At 41.1% G+C, this 18,150-nt stretch overlaps 1 protein-coding gene across 6 annotated transcripts in view; it reads right to left on the reverse strand.

The window, feature by feature from the left end:
- Positions 1–17,899, reverse strand: part of AADAT (aminoadipate aminotransferase) — a 34,252-nt gene extending 16,353 nt beyond the window's left edge. The window contains exons 1-5 of one of the 6 annotated variants that reach the window (XM_055384439.2): positions 17,735–17,899; positions 13,082–13,194; positions 11,858–12,026; positions 10,581–10,713; positions 1,889–1,963 (exon numbers count right to left, since the gene is read on the reverse strand). In XM_055384439.2, coding sequence (XP_055240414.1) covers positions 1,889–1,963; positions 10,581–10,713; positions 11,858–12,026; positions 13,082–13,148 — 444 coding nt within the window. In that variant the 5' untranslated portion in view covers positions 13,149–13,194; positions 17,735–17,899. Of the gene's footprint in view, positions 1–1,888; positions 1,964–10,580; positions 10,714–11,857; positions 12,027–12,718; positions 13,009–13,081; positions 13,195–13,603; positions 13,954–15,073; positions 15,174–15,733; positions 15,974–17,734 lie in introns of those variants that run through there. The other 5 variants (XM_063705645.1, XM_004040627.4, XM_063705643.1 and 2 more) reach the window with 5 other exon arrangements.
- Between the last annotated feature and the right edge of the window lie 251 nt (positions 17,900–18,150).

Here is an 18,150-nt window from a genome sequence, read left to right on the forward strand (position 1 = left end):
GTTATTAAAGGTTTATCAGATATATTATGATAAATATTTTCTCCCACTGTATAGACTCTTTTTTCACTGTTTTCATAATGTCCTTTGATACACAACCACGTTTAAATCTTCAAGTTCAATTTATCTATTTTTGTGGTTGTTGTTGCTCATATTTTTGGTCATATCTAAAAAATCCACCAAATCTAAGGTCATAAAAATTTGCCCATAAAAATTTGCCCTTATGTCCTAAGTGTTTGTAGTTTTAGCCCTTATATTTAGGTCTTTGATCCATTTTGAGTTAAATTTTCATATGGTGTGAAGTAAGGGTCCAAGTTCTTTTATATGCATGTGGAAATCCAGTTGTCCCAGCACCACAGTTGAAGAGACTATCCTTTCCCCCACTGAATGATCTTGGCACCCTTACTGAAATCAATTGGATTTGTGGGTTTATTTCTGGATGTTCAGTTCTATTCTATTGGTCTATATGATTGTCTTTATGCCAGTACCACATTGTTTGATTTCTGCAGCTTTGCAGTTTTGAAATTGGGAAGTGGGGGTCTTCCAAATTTGTTCTTTTTCAAGATTATTTTGGCTATTTAGGTCCTTTAAACTCACATCAATTTGAGGACTGGCTTTTCCATTTCTGCAAAAAAGGCTGTTGGCATATCGATAGGGATTGTATTGAATCTGTAAATTGCTTAGGGTAGTATTAATATCTTAACAATATTAAGTCTTCCAATCTATGAACTGTGGAAGTCTTTCCATTTATTTGAGTTTTGCTTAATTTCTTTCAGCAAAATTTTTCAGTTTTTAATGTACAAGTCTTCCACCTCCTTTGTTAAATTTATTCCTAGGTGTTTTATTCTTTTGGATGCTATTACAAATGGAATTGTTTTATATATTGCTTTATATGTTGATTTTCATAAAAATAATATAAAATTTGAAAAAATTAAGAGGATCCATGAAGTTGGAATCAATAGAGCATAAAAGTCATCGCATTCAATTCCCCTACTCTAAGCTAGAATTACTTTTGCCATATTTGTGTTAGGTGGCAGTCAAGAGTGACTGAGCACCTACAGTGATGGGCAATGTTGTAACCCGTTATGAAGTCCGGTAAGGCCAATGGTTAGCAAGTTCTTATACAGAGGTGAACTTGTTTCCCTGTGGTTCCAGTTCTATTAACCTAAGGTCATGTACAAATAAATCTAATTCTTTTGTCACATGGCTAACTTCTATGTATTTGAGGACAGTTTTCATGCCTCTGTTGAGTCTTTTCTTTCTGGGGAAAATAGCTCCAGTTCCTACAACCATTCATCATATGATATGGCTTCCAATTCCCTATTTACTCTGACTATCTTTCTCTGAGTATGCTCCAGTTGTGGACATTTCTGTCTTAAAGTAGACTGCCCCAAACAAACCTAATTCTCAGCAATGTGCTCTGACCAGTGCAGAGCAGAGTCAGATCATCAGCTTCCTCATTCTGTAAATCACAGTTCCACGGATCTAACCTTGGAATGGAAAGTCGTCATTATACCATATAAGTATACTAAAGTGACACATAACATAGTTGTACTTATGCATATGGTAATAAGATAGTAATAAAAATAAATTTTTGTAATTTAAGTTACATTTCAAGTGAAATATTAAGATAATTGGACATGATTTTGCATAATCTAATTTTAAAAAAGAAATGTACAAAGAAGAGGATACATTTAACATACTTTGTATATATCATTTAAGATTATCCTGCTTATGGATAAAAGATGCTATTTCATTTTTCTGTGGACAGATTATTTTAAAGTTAACAAGATATTAACTTTATTATAATAAAGTTATTATAAAACCTTTATTATAAGTTTTCTTCGTATTTACTACAAGAGAGTTGCCTTTAGTAAAAATGTATACTCACACTTTGAAGAGTTCCTGAATAAGCAGGTTCATCTAGGAGGACATTATCTCCAGGGTTAATGATCATTTCAAACACCTAACAAAAGAAGCACAGGTTAGCCTGTTAGTCAGCATAGGTTAGTACTGTTTCCATGCTCAGAAGCCCATTTTTTAGTTTGAGCTCACATGATTCTAGAGTAAGAATTAGCAAATTGTTTATAAAGGGCCAAACAGTAAACATTTTGTGGGTCATAGTATCTCTGTTGCAACTACTCTGCCTCTATAGTGAAAAAGCAGCCATAGACAATATATAAATGAATGGGTGTGACTGAGTTCCAATAAAACTTTATTTACAAAATTTGATGAAGGGCTGGATTTGGCTCTCAAACAATAGTTTGCCAACTCCTGTTCCAGAGTAAGGTGAACAGAAGTTTGGCTGCTAACATTCATTTATTCCTTTTATTGCTTCTTTGAAAATCTATTAAATGTTTACTATAAGCCAGGCCTGTGCAAAGTGTCAGAGATAAAATAGCAAAATGACATGGTTCTTACTCTCATGGAGCTACTGGTCCACTGGGAAAGCTAGACACCAATTAAATAACTACCCAATAAATGTGCAATTAAAAACGGTGGTGAGTGATACTAAGCACAGATGCACAATGACATAAGAGCTCATTGTAGGAAGACCTAGGCATTGAGGGAATTCACGGAAGACATCCTGGAGGAAGCGATGAGTTGGTGTACAGGGTAACAACAGTTACATTTGAAAAACCAAAATAATTATGTGTCTTGAGGCAGAATGTAGAGAAAAGAGTGGTGTGACATCAGACAGAAGTGGGCAGAGACCAACCATGTAGGCATTTGAGCCAAGGGAGGCAAGTAAGGATTTTAGGAAGAGAGTGGGGAGGAGGAGTCACATGATTAGATACTCGTCTTGAAAAGATCAATCTGGCTGCAGTATGAAATAATGAAAGAAGGGTGAGAATACATGTGGAAAGTTTGGAAAGTTTTTAGGATTGTTTGGGAAGTTACTGCCACAGGCCTGGAACAGGTAAGGGTCATCTTAAAGTAGAGTGGTGACAGGGGAATTGTAGAGAAGAACTGAGAGGTATTAGGAAATGAAAAGTAATGGAACATGATTATGGACAATAGGGAAATGAGGAAGAGGAGGTGTCAAGAATGATGCCTAGATATTTGGTTATGGAACTAGACAGATGGTGTTGCCATTCACTGAAACACATAACCAAAAAGCCATCCATATCTGAGTGAGAGGATGATTTGTTTTAGTGTGAGATGCCTTTGAAACATCCTGTGATGATGTCAGATGGATAGATGGACAAATGGATTTGGAAGGAGCTTGGAAGTTACTGGCATATGGTTGATCATGTGAATGTAAATGGAGATACCCAGGAAAAGTACATAGACTAAGGAGAGATGTTCAAGGACCGAGCTACAGGGAACTCCAATTACTGGCATATGGTTGATCATGTGAATGTAAATGGAGATACCCAGGAAAAGTACATAGACTAAGGAGAGATGTTCAAGGACTGAGCTACAGGGAACTCCAATAAATAATGGCTGGGTAGAGGAGGACACTGCAAGGAAGGCAGGGAAAGTGGGCTGGAGGAGAACCACACAACATGCTACCGAGAGAGCTGGAGGAGGACAGTGTTTTCAAAAGGGTGGGGGAGACTTCCAGTTCCAAAATGGTGGTGTAGAAGCAAGTTGACTTCATTCCCTCCCACAAAACCACTAACAAATATACAGTGCTAAAATTTACACCAGAAACAACCCAGAACTCAAATATGAGGATGAGTCAGTTCCTAGGACTACAGAGAAGTGAAAAAACTCTGAGCAGATGGTTAGAAAGGCATACTTCTGCATCTATGATACCTCTCCTCCCAATTCTGCCTGGCACCAAGCACGTGGAAAAACTCCCCCTAATTCACGGCTTCTACACTGGAAAAAGTGAGATTGAGGTGGCCAAGAGTTTTCCCCACCATCTTTGGTTCCCTGGCTGGAGACCAGTCCTTGCCTTAACCCTTGGGAAGCATCATGACTGCCTGGAGGGAAAAACATCCCTGAAGACAGGCAGAGACAAAATGGGGAGGTAGGACTACCATCCCAAGCCCTGGAAACTCTGCACTGTAACTCAGCGAAAGGCATGCCAAAGCAGAGTGACTGTTCAGCAGCACCACACTGCAGGAGGAATGTTCCAGAGGTTCCTGGGTATAATTCTTTTGCTAGCCATCTCATGCCAATGGAATAAATCCTTTGGGACCTCCCTGATTTGGGACAGGCTGTTCTTGAATTATTTACTAAAGCTGGGCTTAAGGTGCCACCTCGGAAGATGCCAACAAGGAAGCAGTGACCCAGCAATAGAGATTTACTAAGCAAATATATCCAATAAAAAGCAAAGCAAGCCAGACAAAACAAACAAACAAACAAAACTAGAATAAATAACTAATCCTTTAATGCAAAAAACTGATGTATACATACAAGAAACAATAGCCAACAGGAAACCATGACCTCCCCAAAATGACAAAGCAAAAATCCAGTGACTGATCCGAACAAGATGGCAATTTGTCAGCTTTTTGACCAAAAATTCAAAATAGCAGTTTTAAGAAAACTCAGTGATCTTCAAGATAACTCAGAACAGCAATTCAGAAATTTATCAGAGACATTTAACAAAGAGATCGAAATAATAAAAATAACAAAAAACCCCAGAAATTTTGAAACTGAGAAATACTGAACTGAGAATTGTTGAACTGATGAACTCATTAAAGGCTCTCATCATCAAAATGGACCCAGCAGAAGGGAAAATAGGTAAGCTTGAAGATTGGCTATGTGAAAATACAGTCGGGGAAAAAAGAAAAAAGAACAAAGGGTGCCTATGAAATACAGAAAATTACCCCAAAAGACTAAATCTAAGAATCATTGGTCTGCAAGAGGAAGGTGAGCAAAAGCAAGGAGTACAAAGCTTATTTAAAGAAATAATAACAGAAAAGTTTCTAAACGTTAGAGAGATAAATATCCAGGCCACAGAAGAAGGTCTGAGAACATCAAACAGATTCAATCCAAATAAAACTACCTCAAGGCATATAAGAATTAAACTGTCAAAGGCTAAGATAAGCAAAGAGAAGATATGAAAAGCAACAAGACAAAAGAAGAAAATAATATATACATGAGCTCTAATTTGTCTGGCAACAGACATCTCAATGGAACTGTACAGGCCAGGAAGAAGAGAAATGACATTTTCAAAGTGCCCAAAGAAAAAAGCTGCTATCTAAGAATACATATATATATTTTTATTGATTGATTGACTGAGATGGGGCCTCGCTATGTTAACCAGGCTGGGCTCGAACTCCCGGCCTCAAGCAATCTTCCCATCTCAGCCTCCCAAAGTGCTGGGATTACAGGCGTGAGCTACCATTCCCGGCCCATCCAAAAATATTGTACACTTGATCTTAGCCAAAAGGTCGAGAAGCGATCATCCAAGAATATTGTATCCAGCAAAATTATCCTTCAAATATGATGGAGAGATAAAGTCTTTCCTAGACAAACTAAAGCTGAGAGAATTTACCACCACCAGATCCATCTTACGAGAAATGCTAAAGGGACTTCTCCAACCTGAAAGAAAAAAATACTAATGTGCAAAAGAAAACTTTTCAAGGTAAAAAACCCACTGGTAAAATTAAGTACGTGGACAAACCCAGAATACTCTATGATTATAATTATGGTGTGCAATCCACTCATAATTCTCATATGAAGCCTAAATGACAAATTGATCAAAACCAATAATAGCTACAGCAACCTGTTAAGATAGGTAATATGTAAATTGAGACATCTCAAAGCCAAAATGTGCGGGGAATGGAGTTAGAGAATAGAGGATTTTTTTTGTGTTTTTTGCATTTGTTTGCTTCTCCAAGATAAGTTGATCCAAGATAAGTTGTTACCTCTTTAAAATAACTTGTTATAAGATTTTTTTTTTGTAAGCCTCATGGTAACCACAGTACAAAAACTTATAATTGATTCACTAAAAATAAAGAGCAACAAATTACAAAATACTACCAGAGAAAATCACTTAACCACAAAGGAAGACAGTAAGAAAGGAAGAAAAGAAGAGAGGAGTCTCAAAACAACCAGAACACAAGCAACAAAATGCCAGTAGTAAGTCCTAACTTATCAATAATAACACTGAATGTAAATGGTCTCCATTCTCCCATTAAAAGGCATGGAGTGGCTGAGTGGATAAAGAAACAAGACCCAATCATACGCAGCCTACAAGAAACCCACCTCACCTATAAAGACACACAGTCTGAAAATGAGGAGGTGGAAAAACATATTCCATGGAATTGGAAACCTAAAAAGAGTAGGTGTAGCTACACTTAGATAAAATAGACTACAAACCTAAGATTGTAAAAAGAAACAAAGAAGGTCACTATATAATGATAAAGGGGTCAATTCAGCAAGATAATACAACCTCCCAAGTATACAAATATTAATAAATTTAAAGGGAGAGATAGAATGCAATACAATAATAGTAGGAGACTTTAAAATTTCACTCTCAGTAATGAACAGATTATCCAGACAGAAAATCAACATGAAGAAACAGTGAGGTAAAACTACATATTAGATCTAATAGACCTAGCAGACAGTTACAAAAATATTCAACCAACTGCTGCAGCATATACTTTCATGAGCACAATGAAGAGTCTGCAGAACAGACCATACCTTAGGCTATAAAACAAGTCTAAACAAATTAAAAAAACCAAATCTTATCAAATATCTTTTCTGACCACAATAATAAAACTAGAAATCAATAACAAGAGGAACTTTATAAAATATGCAAACACATGAAAATTAAACAATGTGCTCCTGAATGGGTCAATGAAAAATTCAGAAGGAAATTAAAAGTTTTACTGAGATAAATGAAAATGGAAACGCAATATACTAAAATTTGTGGAAGACAGCAAAAATACTAAGAGGAAAGTTTATAGCAATAAATGCCTGTTTCAAGAAAGTAGGAAGACTTCAAATTAACAACCTAATAATGCACTTCAAGGAACTAGAACAACCTACAGGAGAGAAGAAAATATTTGCGAACTACCCATCTGACAAGGGATTAACAATTCAATAGCAAAACCCCCAAATAATCCCATTAAAAAATGGGCAAAAGATCTTAACAGACATTTCTAAAAGAAGACATAAAAATGGCCAAAAGGCATTAAAAAAGTTCAATATTACTAATGCAATCAGAAAAACCTCAAAACCACAATGAGATATTACCTCACCATAGTAAAAATGGATAGTTTCAAAAAGACAAGTGATAACAGATGCTGATGAGGGTAGAGAAAGGGGAACCCTTATACACTTTAATGGGAATGTAAATTGGTACAGCCACTACGGAGAACAGTACAGAGGTTCCTCAAAAAACTGAAAATAGAACTACCATATAATCCTGCAATTCCACTGCTGAGTATATATCCAAAACAAAAACATCAATATATCAAAGCAGTATCTGCACCTCCATGTTTATTATGGCACTTATTCACAATAGCCAAAATATGGAACCAACCTAAGTGTCCATCAGCGGATGAACGGATAAGGAAAATGTGGTATACACACAATGGAATATTATTCAACCATAAAAAAGGAATAAAATCCTGTCATTTGCAGCAACATGGATAGAACTGGAGGTCATTTTGTTAAGTGAAATAAGCCAAGTACAGAAACACAAATATTGCATGTTCTCCCTCATCTGTGGGAGCTAAAAAAGTGGATCTCATAAGCATAGAGAGTAGATTGGTGGTTACCAGAGGCTGGAAAGGACAGGAGGGAGATAGGGTGAAGGAAAAATAAAGAATATAAATGTACTTATTACCACTGAACTGTATACTTAAAAATGGCAAGGATAGCAAATCTCATATGTGTATTTTATGGCAACAGGAAAAATTAAAAATTAATTTTTAAAAATAAAATGGATGGGGAGATCAATGGAGTTAAAGAATATTTCTAGGTCAAGTAATAAAAGGTTTGACAATCTTTGTAAATTATGTGGATAATATGATTTCTACTACAATCACTAGAGCCAGGCAATAGATTTTTCCAGCCTAAATCAAAGGGGTCTATTATGACTAAATCATACATAAGTCACAGAATAATCGCTTCTTAACTTGTGATGTTTCACAATCCCCAGTTTGAGTCCTTTTTCCTATCATTTTAACAACCCACATCTCACCACAAAAGGTAGGGCCATTATCAATTGAGATAGAAGATTTGACTTTTGTTCCCCAACTGGCCTGTGATGTTGAATTTACCTTTTCCTTATGAGCTTTTGGCATCTTATGACAAACAGTATCCTCCTCCAAAAAGTTTCTAATTGACTTAAGCTTTACAAGACATCCTAGGACCAAAGGAATCACTTGGGTGGCAGCATGTACATATCAACAGATCAAATGAAAACCTAATTAGCGTTGATCCTTGAACAACATAGATTTGAACTGCACAGTTCACTTATATGCACAGTTTCTTCTGCCTCTGCCTCCCCTGAGACAGCAAGACCAACCCCTCCTCTTCCTCCTTCTCCTCAGCCTAAGAAACATGAAGATGAGGATGAAGACCTATATGATGATCCACTTCCACTTAATGGTAAATATATTTTCTCTTGCTCATGACTTTCTAATACCATTTTATTTTCTCTAGTTTACTTTATTGTAAAAATATAGTGTACAATACATATAAAATATAAAATATGTCTTAACTGACTATATTATCAGTAAGGCTTCTGGTCAAGAGTAGCCTATTAGTAGTTATGTTTTGGAGGAGTCAAAAGTTATATGCAGATTTTCAACTGCATGGAGTCATTGCCCTTAAACCCCTGCATTGTTCGAGGGTCAACTGTAAATATATTTTTCATATCAGTTAGGGGACATACAAATTTTGAATATCCTAAATTAGAAGGGAAGGCTGTTTATCATCTGGGAGCATTGTTTAAAAGATGAGAGAGAAACACAGGAGTCTAAAATAACATGACTCCTGGAGAACAAAGTGGAAGAAATATTAAACCAGATACATATTAGTGCCCCTATAATAAGCATGTCTGTAAGTAGTAAGTTATTGATGTATTTAGCCATCTATGCTATCTTCCTTTTTTGTGGAACTGGCGTTGTGATGGATAAAGAAGAAACTGTCTTGAGCAACTTTCTGGAAGAAAAAGTCCATAGTATCCTTTCTTGAGGAAAGAATTTATTTCATTGAAAAATACTCTTATATCATTCTATACAATCACAAATGTTTCTCTTCAAGCAAAGACTCAAACACTAGCTAATTCTTTTACTTTTCCTAATTAAATACAAAAAGGGTAAGTTTTTTTAATTTTTAAAAACTTTAAAAAATATTTTTACTACTGTAACCCATTATTCTGTAACAATAATTTAATTAAAATTCATTAAAGCAAACCAGATTACAGTTTTCATATTTCTGTGAAAAAGAAAACTACTCTGGTTTAAGATAAAGATAAATGGGAGTCATAGATTAATTTAGATCTGAGAATGAATATAGAGAATCTTATTATTCATGGAAAACAAAGGAGAAAATATACCAGCACTTTGGGAGGCCAAGGTGGGCAGATTGCTTGAGCCCCTGAGCTCAAGACCAGCCTGTCCAACATGGCAAAAGAATATAAAAATTAGCTAGGCATATTGGTGTGCACCTGCAGTCCCAGCTACTTGGGAGGCTAAGGTGGAAGAACTGTTGGAGCCCAGGGAGGTCGAGACTGCAGGGAGCCGTGACTGCGCCACTGCACTCCAGTCTGGGTGACAGGGTGAGACCCTGTCTCAAAAAAAAAAAAAAAAAGAAAGAAAAGAAAATAACAGATCAAACTGAGGACCACAGATGTGGTCTCTTTATTGTGGCAACTAACCAGTGGTGTTTACATCTGTGGAGTTCCTGGAACCCAGAAGGGAAGAAGATGGAATAACTAACGCCAGGGGGAGAGGGAGAGAGAACCAATCCATGTAAGAAATCAGAGATATAGACATATAAATAGATCTAGAGAAATACACTCAAGAGGGGGACAAGATACAAGCAGTGGCAAGCAGAGATTCTACAGACAGATATGTAAAAGAATATAAATATGTGTATCTCAGGAATATGAAAGTATGCCCTCCAAAAAATTTAAAAATTGTATTGAAATTTCCTAACTATAGGCGGAAATCAATTGTAACTTGAATTTTTGAGCCAGATGAAATTAAGCAATGTTCACTAAGCTTTTGGTAGGAGTTGAGTACTCCCTTAGTGGGAATCCTGCTTTAATGGTTAATAGGTCTGGGTAATTGACCACATGCTCTGTATTTAATATTTAAGAAAGATTAGGCTAGTGAATGATGTTAAGAGCAGATAATTTTTCAAAGTCCTTGTGTTCACAATGAGGAAAACTAGGGGGAAATATTGATAGATCAACCTACAATATTTCCACCTGGCTTCTGCTTACAGTCAACACCCCCTACCCACCCTTGCCCATCCCCGGCCACAACTGCTCCCACCCCCATCCTACGATTTGTCTTTTAGTTCCCTGTTTATAATTCAAGGTGAAGACAAGAAAGACTACCAGTAATCCATAAAATATGACTCTTTGTGGTTAAGTGCGAGAGGACTACAGAAATGAATGCTTCCAATTCTACATTTTGGCTGAGTTTTCCTTTCAGTCTTACCTTACAAAGACCTTGTTGGCTGCCAGATGTGACACATAGGTCCATTTGTCCTTGACTGGGTGGGTAATGGATGGTAGGAGGATTATGCAATTTTATTTGTAACTGTTTTAGCCAGGACAAAAGCTCCGGAATTCTAAAGCAAAAAATGTATATTTAAATTCATAGTAGTAAAAATCACAGTAACAGTAGTAGACAGGAAATAATAAATGACAGCTTTATCAAGCACTTTGTACACTCAATTAAAAAACCCTCAAATGCTTTTTGCCAGTATTAATATTCCTATTTAAAAGATAGGCAGTAGACTTAGAGATTAGGAAATTCCCATAAGTCATTCAGCCAGAAATTCTCAGAAAGTCAATTATGTAATAAATGAGCTGAGATTTGAATCTACATCTTTCTTATTCCAAACCTGAAGTCTTCAGCGCATTCATTGCATAATCGATTCTTTGTTCTCTCTAGGAAGAGTTCTATGGCTACCTAGAAGTTCAGACTCAATAAGCTGTTTGTGCCATGGAATGTTTGAATAAGCCTATGTATATTTAACATATTACATAACTAATACATATATACATGAATAACATTTCAATACACTTTTCAATCACAGAACAAAGCAGGTTTTAATAAAGTATAATTTATAGATTCTCTATAAATTATCCTTTATCACTTGAAGAAGACCAGCTAAGAAAGTCGAAGTATATGTTTCAGCTTGCCTTTAAGAAATTAAAGACATTTGAACATATGAGGGCAATGTATTTGAATGGCTGCTTGTTTAGACTATAGAAATGAATGACTATATTCAATGTATTTGCATGACTGCTTGTTTAGACTATAAAATGAAGAAACGGAAGATCCAGGATGCTTCAACTTTTTAAAGTTGAAGCATCCTGGATCTTCCGTTTCTTCATTTCTCCTGATATGTTTTTTTCACCTGGACATCTCATTTTTTTGGACTCAGCTCTAATGGTATTTCCTTCTAGAAGCCTTCTCGGTCATTTGCGATTGAGAAGCAATCACTGAGGAGTGTTAAACACTCAATATCCTTTCTGCTCTTAATTATCCTTTGAAAACCTTTCCCCAGACCTTCCTAACCATTGAATACTCACTTGGTTAGTATTCAATGACTGAGTATTTGGTCACTGAATGACCAAATGGGTCAATAGCTTTAGAATATTTATGAATGGACCTTAGAATATTTCTTTAATATTCTTTATCAATGGGCCTTAGAATATTTCTCATGAAAATAAGCCAATAAAATTATGTTAAGTATTGATACTTACCCAGCACTCGGAGAATACTGAAGTGCTCTCTTCATCATCTCTTCTCCAAATTGGATGGTCTTTCCATTTTCTACAGTGATTACGGCAGTCTTAAAAGGAAACATGTTTGGATTTGGTAAGCCACCAGCCAAGGAGATCATCGATTTTGGTCCTCTGCTCAATATGTCAGCTACAATACACATGGAAGAGAAGAAACAATTTCATTGAAGATTGTTATAAGCGGATAGTTAAGCATGCATTATAGTCAATAAAACTATAAAGTTTAACGATTTCTAGTGATAGAGTGTGCTATGGTCTAAATGTTGGTGCTCCCCCAAATTCATACTTGGAAGTTAATACTAATGTGATAGTTTTAAGAGGTGGGGTCTCTAGAGGTGATTAGGTCAGGAGGGATCCACCCTCCTGAATGGGATCGGTGCACTTATAAAAGAGGGCTGAGGGAATGCCCTTGGCCCTTCTGCCACGTGAGGACATAGGTTCTCCCTTCTACCACGTGAGGATGCAGCAAGATGGCTCTGTCTATAAGGAAGGGCTCTCACCAGACACAGAAACTGCTGGCACTCTGATCTTAGACTTCCTAGCTTCCAGAACTGTGAGAAATAATTCTATTGTTCATAAATTACCCAGTTTGTGGTATTTTGTTATAGCAGCCTGAATGGACTAAGACAAAAGCTAGTCTGAAATAAACATACAGAATAAGTTTTTCTGGGCACCTCACTTGCGGAGGGACTAAAGAATGAAGGTGACCAAAGAGAAGGCAGAGGGATCAGAAAGACAGCAAAGGGCCACAATAGCAGAAGCCCTCCTCCACTTAGCCCCGACCTGTCTGTGAGCTTCATGGCCCACCCCTCTCCCATTTACCTGGCCCTCTCCACTGCACACCCATCTGCACGCTGTGCATGCCCCTTCTCAGCTTCCCAGGAAGAGCCTTTCTTGATAGCACGCCCCCTCCCTTCCAAGGCCGTGCCCCACAGCAGTCTGCGCCTCTCTCTACTGTTGCTCCTACTCTGCTCCAGCAGAAATACCCGCCTTCCGTTTCAGCCCGAGTTCTTTGAGAACAAAGGCTGTGTCTATTTCATTTCTGCACGCAGAGCCTGGCTCACCGCGAGCGTGCACAGGGGTACGCATGGATGCAACCAAGCAGTGGCTTGCTAGGGAACCCTCCTTAGAGGCTGTGCGAGGAATGCCCCACCCCAAAGGAGAGATGGTCACCCCGTTTCTCACTCATGGTCCGGATGGGAGAAGGGTTTCTGGCTGCGCTCGCTGCCGTGATGAACCGTGCGTAATTCATGTCTTCTGACAGCCAAGCATCAAGCTTCTTCTTCAGTGGTTGAGGACTAGAAAAACCAAAGAGCCTCGTCAAGTCCTGCCTGCTAACTCCTCACTCTGGCAACGCCACCGCGAGCTGTGTCCCCCCGCTGCGTCTGGCTTCCCGCGCGCGGTGCCCGGAGAACGCCGCCGAAACTCCCCGGCTGGACGCTGCGTTCGGTCTCCCGGTCCTAAACGGGTCTGGGGCTGTGTGGCGAGCCCGGCAAAGTCCACGCCGCACGCGCTCCGGCGGCCGCCAGGGCCCAGGCCGGTTTTGCCCCGCCGCGGGCCTCGCCGCGCCCCCTCCCGCCCCGCGCCGTGGCCTATGGCCGCCCGCGGCGCGCGCCTCCCTGTCCCGGATCATCGCCCTCAGAGCGCAGGGCGCGCGGGGGAGCCCAGGCGCGAGGCGCTTGCAGCCCCAGGCCAATGACTCTTGACCTCGCCGCTGGGAGTCACCGCAACCCGGCGTCCGCGTTGGCCGGCCTAGGCGCCGGCCCAGAGGCTAGCACAGGGGCTGACCGAGGGGACCGGAAGTGCCCGTGATCCTAATCCTCGGGAACCATCTGGCGGCGGCTTGGGTCCACTGCAGGGGGCTCCCGAGCTGCGCCCAGCCTGGAGCGGCCCCACCCTCGTTCCCGCGCGCTCCGCTGGCCTCCTCTCAGTCACTGGGACTGTACATTTTGCCCGCTCAGACCATGGCTATGCTAAATACCCATCTTTCGTTAGTGAAACTCTGGGCACTCTCCTGGGAAGCATCCCGGCGACCCAGACGAATTTCAACATCACTTTCTCGAAGATCTCACCATTTTGGAGTGACGATGGAGTTCTGACAAAAATTTTTTAAAAATCACTCTGAGAGCCTCTTCAATTTTAGTGTCTACCCTCACATTGAATTTCTGACCTTTCCTTAAATAAGAATTATGTTGGAAGTGAATATCCGGATCTTTTTGGGTCTAGCACCTTGCCTTTTTTTTTCTTACAAAATAACCCTTCTTACTCCCCACCTCCCTCAACTTTTCTGCAATTTCTCCTTCCTGAATCACGAAAATGGAATGTACAAGGTTTAATGTGAGCACTTAATGAGGGAAGGGTTTCAGACAACCTCTCTTTGACTTTAAAAAATTATTTAATGGTTATTAAAATGAATGAACAGATTCATTCATTCAGCACAAATTTACTGAGTACTTCCTAGATGATTATTGACTTACTGCCAAATGGCTCTCTTTTAAGTTTACCTAATAGGTTGGTCAAGGAGCCACTGCTTTTATCTAGGTCCTGGCAGCAAAAGGCTGAGATAACCCAGTAAAATCTTTGGGCTAGCAGCTAAATAACAAAAAGGGAGTATTGAGAGGTGACAGCCTGCTGGCAGCCCTCGCTCACTCTTGGCGCCTCCTCGGCCTCAGCGCTCACTCTGACCGCGCTTGAGGAGCCCTTCAGCCCGCCGCTGCACTGTGGGAGCCCCTTCCTGGGATGGCGGAGGCCGGAGCCGGCTCCCTCAGCCTGCGGGGAGGTGTGGAGGGAGAGGCACGGCCGGGAACCAGGGCTGTGCGGGCGCTTGCGAGCCAGCTAGAGTTCCGGGTGGGCGTGGGCTTGGCGGGCCGGCACTCAGAGCGGCCGGCCGGCTCCGCCGGACCCGGGTAGTGAGGGACTTAGCACCTGGGCCAGCAGCTGCGGAGGGTGTGCCCAGTCCCCCAGCAATGCCGGCCCACCGGTGCTGCGTTCGAATTCTCGCCAGGCCTCAGCTGCCTCCCAGCAGGGCGGGACTGGGACCCGCAGCCAGCCATGCCTGAGCCTCCCCACCACCCACCGGGGGCTCCTGCGCGCCCGAGCCTCCCTGACGAGCACCGCCCCCTGCTCCACAGCACCCGGTCCCATCTACCGCCCAAGGGCTGAGGAGTGTGGGCTCACAGAGCGGGACTGGCAGGCAGCTCCACCTGTGGCCTCAGTGCCAGCTCCACTGGGGGAAGCCAGCTGGGGTCCTCAGTCTAGAGAGGACTTGGAGAACCTTTATGTCTAGCTAAGGGATTGTGAACACACCAATCAGCACCCTGTGTCTAGCTCAGGGTTTGTGGATGCACCAATGGGCACTCTATCTAGTTAATCTGATGGGGACTTGGAGAATCTTTATGTCTAGCTAAGGGATCGTGAATACACCAATCAGCACTCTGTATCTAACTCATGGTTTGTAAATGCACACCAATCAACACTCTGTATCTAGCTCAGGGTTTGTAAATACACCAATTAGCACTCTGTATCTAGCTAATCTAGTGGGGACTTGGAGAACTTTTGTGTGTAGCTCAGGGATTGTAAACGCACCAATCAGCACCCTGTCAAAATGGACCAATCAGCTCTGAAAAACAGGCCAATCAGCTCTCTGTAAAATGGACCAATCAGCAGGATGTGGATGGGCCAGATAAGAGAATAAAAGCAGGCTACCTCAACCAGCGGTGGTAACCTGCTTGGGTACTCTTGCACCATGTGGTGGTTTTGTTTTCTCGCAGTTTGCAATAAATCTTGCTGCTGCTGACTCTTTGGGTCCGCATTGCTTTTATGAGCTGTAACACTCACCGCGAAGGTGTGCAGTTTCTCTCCTGAGGCCGTCGAGACCACGCACCCACAGGGAGGAGTAAACAAATCCAGCCGAGCTGCCTTAAGAGCTGTAACACTCCCCGCCAAAGTCTGCAGCTTCATGCCAGCAGCCAGTGAGACCACGAACCCACCAGAAGGAAGAAACTCCCAACACATCGGAACCTCAGAAGGAACAAACTCTGGACACGCTGCCTTTAAGAACTGTAGCACACCGCGAGTGTCTGCAGCTTCGTTCTTGAAGTCAGTGAGACCAAACCCCCACCAATTCCGGGCACAGTATCTAGTAAATCTGTTAGAAACCCACGAGGCAAAATGCTTCTGCGTTCAGAGACTTGAAGTAGTTGAAATCCCACTTGATGGCTTAATAGCTGGGCGTCTTTGGACAAGTTAATTAACCTTTCTCTGTATTGGTTTTCTCGCAGGCATGTTGACAGGAATAAATGAGATAATCTGTGTTAAACTAATCAGTGCAGTGGTCTGCACGTTGTAAAAACGCTATGAACATTGGCTGTTGTTAGTAACATGCATTTAAGCAAACCTTAAGGCCTCAGCCTCCAAATGTTTTTGACTAGAGAAGCTATTTGGCAGCTTTTAAGGCGTGTTCTCAGTTAATCCATGCACACAGATCCTTATCTGTTTGAGCTTGTCCATTCTAAAAGTAGTTGTTGCTGAATTTTTATAGAAGTTAACAAGCACTGAAAACATCTAAATAAGGTGTAGACCAAGGTAAATTATAACTTGTAACTAGATATGTTGATGTTCCTGGGGACTTCAGGCTTTTTTTGATAGGGGGAGGACTCTAACTGAGCAAGTTTTCCTTAGATACTTAGAAGAAAATTTAAACTTTGGCCAGGAGCTGTGGTTCACGCCTGTAATCCCAGCACTTTGGGAGGCCAAGGTCGGTGGATCAACTGAGGTCAGGAGTTGGAGACCAGCCTGGCCATCATGGCAAAACCCCATCTCTACTAAAAAATACAAAAATTAGCGGTGTTTGGTGGCAGGTGCCTGTAATCTCAGCCACTCGGGAGGCTGAGGCATGAGAATTTTTCGAACCCGGTAGGTGGAGATTGCAGTCAGCTGAAGCCGAGAGCACGCCACTGCACTCCAGTGGGGGATTGAGCTGGGGGATAGAGCGAGACTCTGTCTCAATTTAAATTTCTTCCATTTGGTAGTAGGAACCTGTTCGGTCAAAGGAATTTGGAGTCCTGGGCCAAGGAAAAGACCAAAGGTTTTTGTAAGCACGTTGATGCACCGGTTTGTGATTTGTAGTATTTATTACTCACAGGCTATTTATTTTATTTTATTTTGAGAGGCAGAGTGTCTAGAGTCTCGCTTTGTTATCCAGGCTTGAATGCAGTGGCGCCAACCATAGCCCACTGCAGCCTCATCTTCCCGGGCTCAAGCATTTCTCTCACCTCAGCTTCCTGGGTAGCTGGGACTACAGGTGAACACCACTACACCAGGACAATTTTTAAAAATACCTTGTAGAGACAGGGTCTCACTATGTTGCCCAGTCTAGTCTTGAAGTCCTGGCTTCAAGTAGTCCTCCCACTTTGGCCTCCGAAAGTGCTGAGATTACAGGCATGAGCCACTGCACCTGCCTCACACGGCATTTTTAAAAATACGTAATTAATTGATTTTTTTACCCCCTTTCCAATCAGTGGTAACACAATTTAAGGAAGCCAAACTGAAGAGATGTGAGAGCATTAAATCCTAAGGTGCAGGTTTTCAACCCTTAAACAGTATGCTGAGTTTTCTATTTGGCCTGCCCTGGAGTTGTACTGGTGAGATGGTTGGGGGTGCTGATTGAGTGCAAGCTGGCTGATGATTCAGGCCAGATGGAGAGGCAGAGAAATGGCCCATCAGGGCAGGCTAATGGAATGCAAGGGCACTGGGGGGTCATGATCAGCAAATGCAAGGCAGAATATAGTCACAGTGGTGGGGAAGGGACAAGCAAGGGTTAAGTTGGGAAGAGCTTACCAGACAATAGAAGCTGAAGACTGAAGGTAAATTTGATTGCCAGAGAAACCAGACTTTGGATTTGTCAGGCACCAACAGCAGAAGGCTTCTCCTGAGAGACTAAGATAAATGAGCAAGGTTCATAGCTCAGTGTTGCCTTTTTAGAAGCTTGGTTTAGGACTGCCCAAGGACAGAATTAAAGACGCCAGATTTTTTCTCCAAACATTTACTGAATTCTTACTCTGTTCTAGGAACTGTAATTGATTTAAAAAGATAACTATGACAAGTCACAACTCTTGAAAAGGAACTGTTTGTACGTTAAGACATCAACAATTTCAGATAACACAATGTTTGTGGCAGAGGCAGGTACAAGCTGCTAAGGAAAGCAGAGAGAAGAAAGTCTTTTTTTTCTTCTCCTCTCCCCTCCCCTTCCCTCT

The sequence above is a fragment of the Gorilla gorilla genome, chromosome 3, assembly GCF_029281585.2.
Source record: "Gorilla gorilla gorilla isolate KB3781 chromosome 3, NHGRI_mGorGor1-v2.1_pri, whole genome shotgun sequence".
Classification (NCBI taxonomy): Eukaryota; Metazoa; Chordata; class Mammalia; order Primates; family Hominidae; genus Gorilla; species Gorilla gorilla.